Here is a 13497-nt window from a genome sequence, read left to right on the forward strand (position 1 = left end):
GAGAAACTGGAACCCTTATTCACTGATGGTGGGAGTGTAAAATGGTGTACCCACTGTGGAAGGCGGTATGGTGTTTTCTCAAAAAGCTGCAAGCAGAGATACCACTTGACCCAGCAATTCCACTACTGGGAATATACCCCAAAGAGACCATAACTAACATCCAAGCAGATATATGCACACCCATGTTTACTGCAGCTTTGTTCACAGTCGCAAGGAGTTGGAAACAACCTAATTGCCCATCAACAAACGAATGGATAGAGAAGCTGTGGTATACTTACACAATGGAATACTACGCTGCATTGAAAAACAAGGAACTCATGCAATATTATTCAAAATGGGTGACCGTGGAGGACATTATTCTGACTGAAGTTTCTCAGTCACAAAAGGACAAATACTGCATGGTGCCACTGTTGTAAAACAGGACTGACCTCGGGGTTGGGGAGAGACTGAGAAAGATGGGTTCAGTAATGTATACTGCATTGAAACAGATGAAGGAGAAAACTGTTTAAAAGGGATATAAGATTAGATATTTTTGTCATGATGGGAGTCCAGAGCAAAGGCTACATAGTGGAGTGGACCTGGTGGGGCGGGATTGTAAAACAATGAAAAAATTTTTCTTTTACTTTTCCAAGAGGGTAGTGTACTAGGGGGGAGGGTTGGGAGGGGAGAAAAGTGCAACAATGAATGAATGGAAACCCAAGGTCTCTGTAAATTTTCATTGAAATTAATAAATTAAAAACACACACACACACAAAATGAAATACAATATATTAAAGAACTGTCTATTGTTACTGAAAGCAGACCACCAGAAAGAAACACTGAAACGACATATGCTTGCTAGTCATGTAAACCTCTCCTCTGGGCTGTCATCTTATTGTTTTACCAAAGCCCAGGCCTGGCTGCAGCAGTCCTTCCAAATATTTTTAATTCATCAGTTCTCCCCCTCATTCTACAAATCCACTCAATTGTTCCTGGAGGGTGTCTAAAAGGGGATGGGACAGAGAGACTTTCCCTCGGTCTCCTCTATCCTTTGTAACTCCCAATGTGTCGGTCTTTCACCTGATTTTTTCTTGGAGATTTTATTCCTTCCAAAAGAACATGATGCTTGGAAAGGTAGAGGGCTGGCAAATGAGATAAAGACCCTGAACCAGAAGGACTGACACTGGCTACAGCAATTGGCTCAAGTATTTTAGAAATTTGTGAGGATGGCACAGGATAGGACAGGGTTCAGATCTATTGTTCATGGGATTGCTATGAGTTGTACTCAACTTGATGGTACCTAACAACAACAATCCTTTCCTCAATTCTATTCATTTCTTCATTCTTGAGCTCATACTTAAGCTTCTGTCTAAACAATTCCTAATCCCTTTTGGCTAACATCATTAATAAGCTCTTAATTATTAACCCAATATCCTGTTCCTATGCAACCTCTGCAATGCAGAAGGCTGCATTCACTCCTTCTTCAACTCTTTCCACCTCTTCTTTTGAAAAGAGAGAACTAATAGCCCAAATCTTTTAGGTCTCTGTATCCATGGTCTTTGGTGGTGCTCTGAGCTTAGTCACATGATTTGCTCTGGTTAGAGAGACAAGAACTTGATATGAGGCTGAAAAGTGCTTGAGCCCTGCCAAGACTAGGAGACCTGTATAAGCTAGCAAGGTAGGGAGATAAGAAAGACAAGTTTGTAATATACTAGTTGCCCCTGAGTTGATTCTGACTCATCACGACCCCTTGCCTTACAGAGTACAACTGTGCTCCACAGCGTTTCTGAGGCTGTGAACTTTTGGAGGCAGAGGGGTAGGCCTTTCTTCCAATGAACTTCTGGGTGAGTTCCAATTGCTCACCTCTCCATTGCAAGCCACCCTCGTCCATGAGAGAACAGGCTGAGGAGATCAGCCCTGCTTACTTGTAGACTCATAAGGAATAGTAAGCGGTTTGAAACTACTAAATGTTGGAGTCATTTGTTAAATAGCAATAGATACACTTTGTTTCCATGATTTTTTGGGTTTGTTTTGTTTTGTTTGTTCTCTTCCTTCCTACAGCCGTCCCTACTTACTATCCTTGACTACTTAACTCGTTAAAAACTAGAATGAAGTCCTTGGCTTTCTTCTGCAATTTGAGTGATTCTCATCTACCTATTTCAATTGCCCTGTGTGCACAGATCTCTCTCTAGCCATCAGCTCACTCTCATTTTGAGACTTAAAGACATCTATGCCATCTCATTTGAATACAGCATCTACTCATTTGTTAGACTAATTACAAAACAGACATACAAGAGAGCAGTTTCTGGCCTCATGAGGCTAAGAGATCAATGGAGAGACAACTAAGTAAGTATGTGCAGTGTGTTTTAATTAAATTTCAATGACAAACAAAAAAGAACTTAATCCAAATTGTGACGGGCACAGAAAGGTTCTGGAGGAGGGGAACTTGGAACTAAATTTGATTAAGGTGTTTGATCAAGGGAGGAGGGAGCACTCCATGTATAACAGTGTATTCCAGCAATTGAGTCGCTTAACATAGCTAAGCCAGAGGGAGTGACTATGTAAGAAACAAGCCAGAGAGGAAGAAGGCAGCAGGGAATTAAGGACCATCTTTGAACACCATACATCTTAAGTTGTCACGAAGTCAGTGAATCAGAAATCACCAAAACGAATCAGGGAACAAGAAAAGAAATCTGACTTTACTGAAGATCAGCCTTAGAAAATGGAGACAGAAAGATTTCTGTGTTTTTATTGTTAGACAGGTGCTAACAATTTGAGTCCATTTTCAACAGAGTAGAACCACTCCCCGCAGTTTCCTAGGCTCTAATTTTTATGGGAACAGATCACTAAGTAGGTCTTTGTTCTGACAAAGTCAATGAAAAGGTTCAAAGTGCCCACTTTTTAGTGAGTAACTGAGCAATTTAACCACTGAGTCATTAAAACAAACAACTCAAGCTCACTGCCAATGAATTGGAGCTGACCCTCCAGTGGATTCCCAAGAGTTTACATCACACAGGAGGAAACTGCCCACCCATCTCTCCAGGAGACCCTGGTGGACTCAAATACCTAGAGGAGCTAGTTTTGAGTTAGCAGTGTAACTCTACCACCTACACCATAGTGCTGTTGTCAGGTGCCATCAGGCTGATGACAACTCTTAGCGACCCAATGAAGAATGGATCTGAACCCTCCCCTAACCCTGTGCCATGCTCATCGTCTCTGCTATATTTGATGTTAGATTAGGGCTCCTTATATATTCAGTAAGCTTACACTAAGATTTAAAAAAGATATACTGAATATAGTGCAGTATATGTGGTAGTTGCTTCATAAAATGATCACTAATGTGAGCTCACAGTTAGGTGATGTGTCTTATTTTCTTTAATATAATATTAATTAATATTATAATTTTAATACTCCCAAGACCATGCACCAGAAAGGATTCCCAGAGCATTAATACAAGTTTGCTGTAGTATTGAAAAATATATTTCAGTGTCTGGTAATCATGCAAGTTAAGACCAAATCTCATTTACTTCAAAGCAAGACTTTGCTAAAGTGTTCCTTTAGAATTAAAGGAGGCCTGTCTACTTGAGCATTTTTCTAACTAAGGATACAGGGGTGGGTGGGGCGGAAGCATTAAATCCATAGTTGGCACCTTAGATATTTGCAAAGAAAAATTTAAGTGTTCTACTCAACCATTTTTTTTTAATGAACGAAACCGGTAGTGCAACAATGAATGAACGGAAATCCAAAATCTCTGCAACTGTTCATTAAAATTATTAAAATTAAAAAAAAAGACAAAAAAAGTGAATGAAACCTCACCTTTAAAAAGAAGGGCATATAGGACAGTTTAACTCCACGAGCAAAAGCAATGGGTTTTAGTTCTTCTCGTAACTTGACCAGTTCAGTCATGTCAACCTCATCACAGTACCCAAAGTGAGGGATCTTGAGGGCTGCAGTCATGGTCTTGACCATTGCTTTGTGGAAGCCTGGAAAATATTCAATCAGTTGCTCTTAAATTCTTAGAGAATTTTCTTTTTTTTTCAACTAGGAAGATTCTCTTAATGTTATTTTTTAGGGGTTCCTGGGTGGTGCAAAGAATTAAACACTGAACTACTAACCTAAAAGTTAGCGAGTTGAAGCCATCCAGAGGCTCCTGAGAAAAGAGATCTGCTTCCCAAAGGTCCCAGCTTTAAAAAGTCTGCAACACACAGGGTTGTCATGAGCTGGAATTGACTGAAGGGCAACTTGTTTGAGTCTCCCCACCCCGCCACACACTTTTCATGCTATTTACTGTCTCCATTAAAACCCTCTTCCTAAAAGGTACTATTCTTATTGCATAACTTCCAAGCCACGCACTCCAGTGCTTGTTGAAGTGCTGACTGAAGCAACCTCATTCAGTGGTGAAATAATGCAAGTAATTACTTTAAATGCTATGGCAGTAGAGGCTAAGGCTTTTCATTAGAACAGTCTGACAAAATCTATTCCATTTTGGACGGCAGAAGCCACGTGAAGTGAAGTAGCTTTTCTGCTTCTGTTGTTCTGGCTATTAGTCATTTCCCTTCCTGCTGCTGATTCATGCAGTGACTACTCTTTCAACTTAAGATGGGTTTGTTTGTTTTTTTAATCATTTAAATTTTTTTAAAAAATTTTATGTTAGTGTGTGTGTGTGTGTGTGTGTGTGTGTGTGTGTGTGTGTGTGTGTGCGCGCGAATAGGATTCTGACTGATACAGGAGGAGATTGCCCCTCCTTCTCTGGCAGAGCATCTGGTGGATTAGAACCACGTGACTCTGGGATTACAGTGCAACTTCTTGCCACTAGGCAACCAGAGCTCCCCAATTTAAGATGTTTTTACAGGATCACCATTTAGAGCACTCAGGAAAGGGAAGCAGAATAAAGGTAAAAAATAAAGCACAGAAAATAATTGCCCTGAGGAGTTCTTTTAGTCTCTAGGAGTTACTTTAGTCTTTAGGAATGAATGCTGTGTACACCTGCCCCCACCCTATGTCCTTGATTTCCCTCTCTTACTGTATGTTTTGCTCATTTTATAAACCTGTCAGGAGAAACCCAAAGCCCAGTAGACTTAAGAGAATGAAGAACCACCACCAACTCGCCCACTGATCAATATAATAATTTTTCTTTTTTCTCAACCATGATCTAATTGAGTTGAATTGTTCCAAGGAAAACAAACCCAAAGCTTTGGGCAATAGTAGTGTAAAAAATTCCCCAGGGTAGAAGCCAGGTATTTGCTGGCCGGTTTTTTTGGAAATAAAAACTTCTGTTCCAGAAGGCAATCATCCTAAGAGCTTATAAATGACAAATCAATGACTTCTTTTCACTTAAAAACAAGGTATGCTCAAAATATCCTATGCAAGTGTTTAATAGAACAATTATCAATACTCAAGTTTATGTATCAAGAAACTTGTAATATTACATCTCAGAAATTAAAAGTAGAAAGCTAAGCTTCCCTTGAAAAACTCTAACTTGAGTTTACTTTTTTGATAGTTATATGCAGAGTCTGAATTTTCCCTCCATTAAGAATCAAAACCACGATATATACAGATCTTTTAAAGTAGCTTCCCTTGAAATAAACATGATCGCTTTATATTACTGCTACTCTCCTTCTAAGCTTGGAAGGAGGATTGGCATCCACTTCCATAATAGCTTGCCTCCGGAAATCCTATGAACCTGGAGAGAGGATGAGAGACACCCAAGTATTGAGGACTCTCCTTCATAGGGTCGCTATGAGTTGCCTGCAACTCGACGGCACTTAACAACAACAACAACATAGGGAGAGAGATAAGCTGGCCCAGTGGACAGAAAGCGATGCTACCAAGCCAAAGGTGGGTGACTTTGAATCTGCGGCCCTCGGGCCTGTCGTTCACTGTTTTTGTTCAGACATTCCTCTAGGTCATATAGCCCTGGTGTACAAGTTGCCGTACAGTGGTAACTTGTGGGTGCTGTGAGGCTGAACACTGTGACACTGATGTGTCAAATGCGTTAATGGTTGGTTACGCAATGTGGACAGAGAGTCGGGTGGAGCCCCTATAACCTGGAGGGAGGAAGAAAGGCACCCAAGCGTCGAGGATTCTCCTTCATAGGGTCGCTATGAGTCACCTGCAACTCGATGGCACTTAACAATAACAACTCTGCTTCTTACCTTTTAGAGGCTCTGTCCTGTCCTTGCCAGTGAACACCGGAGGCCTTGATATGGGTGGAGGAATAGTCCTTTCTTTTGGTTTTGGTGGAGGTGGCATGATTTCAGCTTTTGGTGAAGGAGGTAATATAGCTCCTGTCTGCTTTGCCAAATAGTTGAGAATATCTTCTTTAAGTATTCTGCCATCTTTTCCTGAGCCAACAACTTCACTCAATTTAATCTAAAATAAAAAAAAAATTAAAGTTAAAAATAACTCCATCATTAAAATGTCAAAAAGGAATTTTATCAACTGAAGTAAAAAAAGATATCTGGCTTAAAAGTTAGCTCAAAAATAAATATACGGCTAAAAAAAAATATACGGCTACAGCTAGCTACCCTTGGTAGGTAATTATTTATCACTTTTGTACACACTATTCATTTGCCCAAGCAGTAACTGTTTGTATCTACACATTATATACATTCTTCCTACTCCTTCCAATCAAGTTGATTGTGACTCCAGAGGGCACAGGACATTTGCACCCTTCGGTTTATATAAAGCTTAATCTTTACCCAGGCAGACTGCCACATCTTTCTCCTGTGGAGCAGCTGGTGAGTTTGAACCCCTGACTGTGAGCCGAAGGCTGAAGCAGTGTGCCAGCATGGCTCCTAAGTTTGTTTCATAAAAATCTGTGGTGTATAGACGGAGCTCTGGTGTCACAGGCTGTAGGGAATGCGGCTGGTAACCCAAAATCTTGCTAGAAGTTCGACTCCACCAGGGGCTCACCAGAAGAAATAGGGGCAATCTCATTCCCGCAGAAACCCCCAAGAGGATCAGCTACGAGTTGGTACCAACTTGACAGAAATGAGTTTTGAGTTTTTAGTGGTTTATTTATGATGTATGTATTGCTGTGGTTGTTAAGTATTATCAAGTCAGAACCAATCCACAGCTGACCCTCCAGCAGGTTTTCACATGAAGTAAATCACAAGGGAGATGCCTATCTTTCTCCCACGGAGCAACTGGTGGATTTGAACTGCATGCCTTTGGGTTTAGACAGAACTCCTTACCACTAAGCCATCAATACTCAGTGTATGTGCGTTTATATACATGTGCATTTCTCTTGTTTCTGTCTCTCTATGTATATATACATATATTTGTGTTCCATTGAGTTGGAACTGACCCATAGTTGACCACTCAGTGGGTATTCAGAGGCAGTTAATTGCATGGTAGGAGACTGTCCATCCTTCTCCATGGAGCAGCTGGTGGATTTGAACCACATGCCTTTGGGATACTATATAAAAACTAAAGCTGTCTTTTTATAAAAAAATGTACTTTAAAAAAACCCAACAATCTTCCATTTGTAAATAATTCTTCTTAAATTTCTTGCATAGTTCTTAAAAGATGTTCTGCTGGAACAGTGTGGTATGCTGAGCTCTAACTGTGCTGAGGGATAAAGATGGACCATTTCCTGCCTTAAAGAATTATGGCCTGGAAACCTGATGGAGTGTTGTCTGGAGAAGGAATTGCTTGAAGGGCAGTGGATTGGGTCTGTTTAGGGTGGCATAATTCTTACTTAAATATTTTCTATTCTACGAGTCGCCTGCGACTCGACGGCACTTAACAACAAGAACATCAACATAGAGAGAGATCAGCTGGTCCAGTGGACAGAAGGCGATGCTACCAAGCCGAAGGTGGGTGACTTTAATCTGCGGCCCTCAGGCCTGCCTTTCATTGTTTTTGTTCAGACATTTCTCTAGGTCATATAGCCCTGGTGTACAAGTTGCTGTACAGCGGTAACTTGTGGTTGCTGTGAGGCTGAACACTGTGACACTGATGTGTCAAATGCATGAATGTTTGGTTACCCAATGCGGACAGTTCTCTCTGCTATGCCCCAAATTTTTCTGTCATGATGTTGCTGACTGTTGGTCCTATGGTGCTGTTGGTTATTTTAGGTGCTGTCAAGTCTTATATGACTCATAAGGATCTTATGAACAGATCTGAACCCTATCCTACCCTGTGCCTACCTCACAATCTCTGACACACTTGAGCCCACTGCTGCAGTCACTGTGTCAATCTAGCGGTTGAAGGTCTTTCTCTCCTTTGCGGTACTTCCACATTTCCAAGCATAATCTCTCTCTCCAAGGAATAGTCTTTCCTAGCAACATGCTCAATATATGCAAGATGAAGCCTCACTATCCCTGCCTACAAGGAGCACTCTGGCTGCACCTTCTACAGGACAGATCTGTCTGTTCTTTGGGTACTCCATTGGATAGTCAGTACTCCTCTCCAACACCACAGTACAAAGCCATCAATTTTTCTTCTGCCATCCTTATTCAGTGTCCAGCTCTCAGCAGCAAAGACCCCAAAGTCAGGGAACAGTTTGTATATGAATTGTTGAAAGAAATATTAATTTGCTAAGTTTTCACCTAAGGCAACAACAAAATGTTAGTTAATTCATTATTCTCACAGGTCAAAATAAACATTCAAAGAGATATTTGTAAATATTTATCTGAAACCAGAAAGCCATTTAGCCTGGAATATAAATGTGTACTCCACCCTCTTCAGCCAAAGACTGCCAAGAAGAATCACACAGAAGGCCAGCAACTTTCTGGGCATCCCTCATTCCTTTGGGATCAGAGCAGCTCCTTGAGATCACATTCATTATTCCTCATCCTTTCTTTAGTTGCTTCCCTTATTCCCTTCAATATGCCTTATACCTCAACATCAAGAAAACAAAAATCATCACAGCTGGACTACCAGGAAACATCGTGACAGATGGAGAAAAGACTGAAGTTGTCAAGGATTTTATTTTGTTTCCTCCACAATCAACACTCTCGGTAGCAACTGCCAAGAAATCAGAAGATATATTGCACTGGGGAAATCTTCTGTCAAGACCTCTCCTTCCTCCTACAGGGGAAGGATGTCCATTCAAAGCCCAAGGTGTTCTAGACTCAAGTTACATTATGTTAAATTGCTTCAAAAGAATGTCAATGGCAGACAATGAGTAAGGAGTACTGAAGGGCTGATGTCTTTGAATTGCAGAGCTGGTGAAGAGTATTGAACATACTGTGAACTGTCAAAAGGACAAGCAGGAAGCAGGAAGAGTAAGCAGAGTGCTCCTTATAGGCAAGGATAGTGGAACTTCCTCTCATATACTGTGGCATGTTGTCAAGAGGGACCAATCTATGAAAAAGACAGCAACCAGGGAAATGTAGAGCACCAGTGAAAGAAAAGAAGAATCTCAAGGAAATGGATTGACAGTGTCTGCAACAATGGGTGTGAGCAGGGTGGAGACTGTGTGGATGGTGCAGGGTAGGGCAAGGTTTTGGTCTACAGAGGTTCATTGTGTCACCATGAGTAATAGCCACCTTGACAGAACTTATAAAGCCTGTTTCCCTTATTCTCAACTTAGCAATTCCTCAATAAATCAAATCAGTTACCTGTATTCAAATACCTATCTCAAAGCCTGCTTTCAGAGTACCTGACCCACCTGACCCACGACACTAGTATATATGTTCATTCAACTAATGCATGTTATTTTTGTTTGTTGTGTGCTGCTGAGTCTGACTGACCCACAGGTGACTCTCCAGAGGGTTTTCAGAGACAGTAAATTGCACAGGAGGAGACTGTCCATCCTTATCCCATGGAGCAGCTGGTGGATTCAAACTGCGTGCCTTGGGGATTGCAGCGTAGCTTCTTACTACTAAGCCACCAGTGTTCCTCTATTATGAGAAAGAACAATAAAAGTGCACTGTGCAATTATTCTAAGTTACATATTTAAAAAAAACAACAAAACACTCATTTCTCATGCATACTTCAGTGCAACTAACATATTTCAGTAACATTTTCAGACTTTCTTTAATTGCAACTAGATCCATTTCTTCATGCAACAATTGGCTAATTTTTCAGAGATGAAAATGTATTCTTTACGTGTTATCTCACATTTCAAATATAAAGACAATTTACATTGTTTTCCATTGCCAGGCGGCGAACTGCAGGTGTTGCCAGCGTTTTGTGGCCTTTTATCTCTTGATGTGTGTGCTCATCATGGGACACAGCAGGAGTTTCAACCACATCTTCTTCTGAATCTATTAACAAGACAAAATGTTACTTTAGCTAAGAAACATCACAGGAAATAAAAATGTTCAAAAGCGTATAAAAATGTATGTTACAGTTTATAGTCAAAATGATAGTTAGGATACTTTACACAGTTATCCTAATAGGGAAGGGACAGATAAAGGAGGTAGGATGAGGGATAAAGCAGTGTTGAAGGGGTGGTCCTATGACCAACAGGCTAGAAAGCTAATGGAGGGTTGCCATGGAGTCGGAGCTGACTTTGATACTAACAGCTAGGTTTGGACTTGGTACTAACAAAAGCTAATATTAATGGCTATGATTTCCTGGGACTGATACCTGGCACTGGTTCATGATTATCTGATGTTTTCTTTTCACATACATTAAAATCATATAGCAGCTACAGTTCAAAAGAGTCTTCCACACTTTAAAACATGTTGCACATTAAACATCTTCCCAACACATTTCTCTAGTTTACATCTATAAATAACACAAAAGAATCAAATGTGAGATTAATGATATCTCTGGCAATCTTAAAAACTTTCCAAATATAGCAGCGCACTTAAATTCTCTGCTTTGAATGATATTTAAGGACTGATATGGAAGATTTCAGTTTTTTGGCTAGTGCTTATTTTACTTTTAGCCTGAATTTTTTTTTTAAGAAAAAAGAATATTTTAGAATATCTAATTGTCACAGATGTCAGAAATTAATGTACTATCAAAACAACTATGAGATATCATCTCATCCCAGTAACAATAGCAAAATTCAACAGAGCAGCAAACAACAAATGCTGAAGAGGTTGTGGAGAAATTGGAACCCTTATTCACTGTTAGTAGGAGTGTAAAATGGTGCAACCACTTTGGAAGGCAGTATGGTGCTTTCTCAAAAAGTTGGAAATAGATATACCATTTGACCCAGCAATTCCACTACTGGGAATATACCCTAAAGAAACCAGAACTGCCACCCAAGCAGATACATGCACACCCATGTTTACTGCTGCTTTGTTCACAATAGCAAAGAGTTGGCAACAACCCGAGTGCCCATCAACAAATGATTGAATAGAGAAACTGTAGTATATTCACACAATATAATATTATGCAGCACTGAAAAACAAAGAACTCATGAAATACAGAGGTAACTCGTGGTTGCTGTGATGCTGAACACTGTGACAGTGATGTGCCAAACGTGGTAATGGGTACCCATGGTGGACATTGTTGGCTGGAGCTTCCCGACTAAAACAAGCCTGAAAGCAGGAGCGGCATCCACTTCCGAAATGGCTTGCCTCTGGAAACTCTATGTACGAACAGTGCTCAGGCCTTTCGTTCATAGGGTTGCTATGAGTCATCTACAACTCGACGGTACCTAACAACAACAACAACATGAAATATTATACAAAATAAGAGACCCTGGAGGACATTATGCTGAGTAAATTATCTCAGTCACAAAAGGACAAATACTGCATACTCCCACTGTTATAAAACAGGACTGACATGGGGGTTGGGGAGAAAATAAAAAAAGAGGGGACAAACAATGTACATGGCATTGAAACAGACAAGGAAGAGAACTGTATAAAAGGAATATATAATTAGGTATTATTGACATGAAAAGACTCCAGAACAAGAGCTGCATAGTAAAGTGGCCAGGGTGGGGGTGGGGGTATGGACTATATAACAACGAAAGTACTATTTAAAAAAGTGAACTTTGGGGGTGGTTAGCAGGGAGGAAAATGTGCAAGAATGAATGAATGGAAATCCAAGTTCTTTATAAACTTTCATTGAAATCTCAATTAAAAAAATAAATCATAATAGTATAGCAAAATCTATGTGTAAATTAGTATATTAAGCAACTTCTAAAAATCAACTGCTATAAAGTTTGTTTCAGCATTAAGTTTTAGAAAATGAAATTTTTCCATTCTGCAAATGTGAGAAGACATATCTCCATATGAGGCAATGAATAGTGGAATTCCTTAAATTCCCTTAATGGTAAGGAATGGATTTTTTTTTTCATGATTTATATTTTATTGGTGGTTTTAAAGGCCAGTACAGAGACATTATGAACAACCTGTACACAATTCTTAATGCACATACCAAATATCTAAAAAGCCATGTAGTTCAATTCTTCTCTAAATTCCAGTGACCTTCCAGCTTTAAATTTGGAGGAAAGTTTTCATAAAGAAGAAAAGAAATAACAATATCTTCAATTGTTGATAAACTGTCACATTAAGTCCCACTAATTCACAATTTACTATCACACACATTACACATTCATATTTTCAACCGTTCACAGCACATAACAAAATTATTAGGAAAACTGGATTACCAAGACCAAAGATGTTACAGAATTCACATAGTTCTGACAGGGAGAAAGCCATGAAAAGGGAATGGTTATGTTTAAGAAGAAATTTTACTAAACAATGTTCTAATTTATGTATCTAAAATCATGGAAAATAAGACGTAATTTAAAATGTTCAAGTCATAAACGCATGACTATGACTCCAAATTGTCATTAAGTATACTATGCATTATGGGATATAAAAACTGTCTTCCCCATGGAATGTTACACTGACATTTAAAGCACCCCCCACCCCAATTTTAACATCCCACATTTTCTGGTTGTGCCAAAAAAATAAACAACCAGCAAATGTTCTCACCTCTTAAAAAAAGCATTTACACTTAAAAATGGGATGAAGTGGGATTTCCTTCTTCTTAAAAGTGTTTCTAGAGCTACTAAAAAACTTGCATTTACAAAATAGTTGATAAAAATATTTCTCTGGACTGTACAAGAAAGGAGATACAGAGACCACTGATAAGATATGGTAGACAAATATTAATCAGACTCCGCTTCTTTTTCTCCTGCTTCATCAGAGGCGGGACTCTCTTTGTTTTTAGTCTCTCCATTTTCTGCAGGTAAATCTTGTTTAGTTTCTTGGTTAGCCACTTCAGCCTGTTTTCCCTGTGCTCCCTTTTTCCCTTTTGTTTGCACTTTTTTTGTCAGAAGACTTCTTTCCTGCTGCCTTTTTGGGCTTTGTTTCCACTTTTGCAGGTAGATTAGCTGATGGCCTCACTGATCTCCTCTTGGGCTCCTCCTTCACCACACCCTAGGCCGAGGTGACCTTCCTCTTGGGCATGCTGGCGGCAGGGAGGGCTCAAGCCGGGTGCCTGTGGGCCACGGCAAGCATAGAGCCTTCGCGAAGCTGGGTTGCTCTGGCACTGCCTCTCTGCCAATCGCACTGCCTCTGACACACCCACCCCGATTGCCCCAGTCACTGAATCAATCCACCTCATAGAGGGTCTTGCCCTCCTGCGCTGTCCCTC

The 13497-nt window shown here is 40.1% G+C and overlaps 1 protein-coding gene across 1 annotated transcript in view; it reads right to left on the reverse strand.

Moving 5' to 3' along the window:
- DBT (dihydrolipoamide branched chain transacylase E2) overlaps positions 1-13497 on the reverse strand; it is a 71515-nt gene that overhangs the window by 13383 nt on the left and 44635 nt on the right. The window contains exons 5-7 of the mRNA XM_006882443.1: positions 10075-10196; positions 6135-6351; positions 3796-3962 (exon numbers count right to left, since the gene is read on the reverse strand). Coding sequence (XP_006882505.1) covers positions 3796-3962; positions 6135-6351; positions 10075-10196 — 506 coding nt within the window. The remainder of the gene's footprint in view (positions 1-3795; positions 3963-6134; positions 6352-10074; positions 10197-13497) is intronic.

Source organism: Elephantulus edwardii, unplaced genomic scaffold (genome assembly GCF_000299155.1).
Source record: "Elephantulus edwardii isolate Elephantulus edwardi_28Jun2011 unplaced genomic scaffold, EleEdw1.0 scaffold00020, whole genome shotgun sequence".
Taxonomy (NCBI): domain Eukaryota; kingdom Metazoa; phylum Chordata; class Mammalia; order Macroscelidea; family Macroscelididae; genus Elephantulus; species Elephantulus edwardii.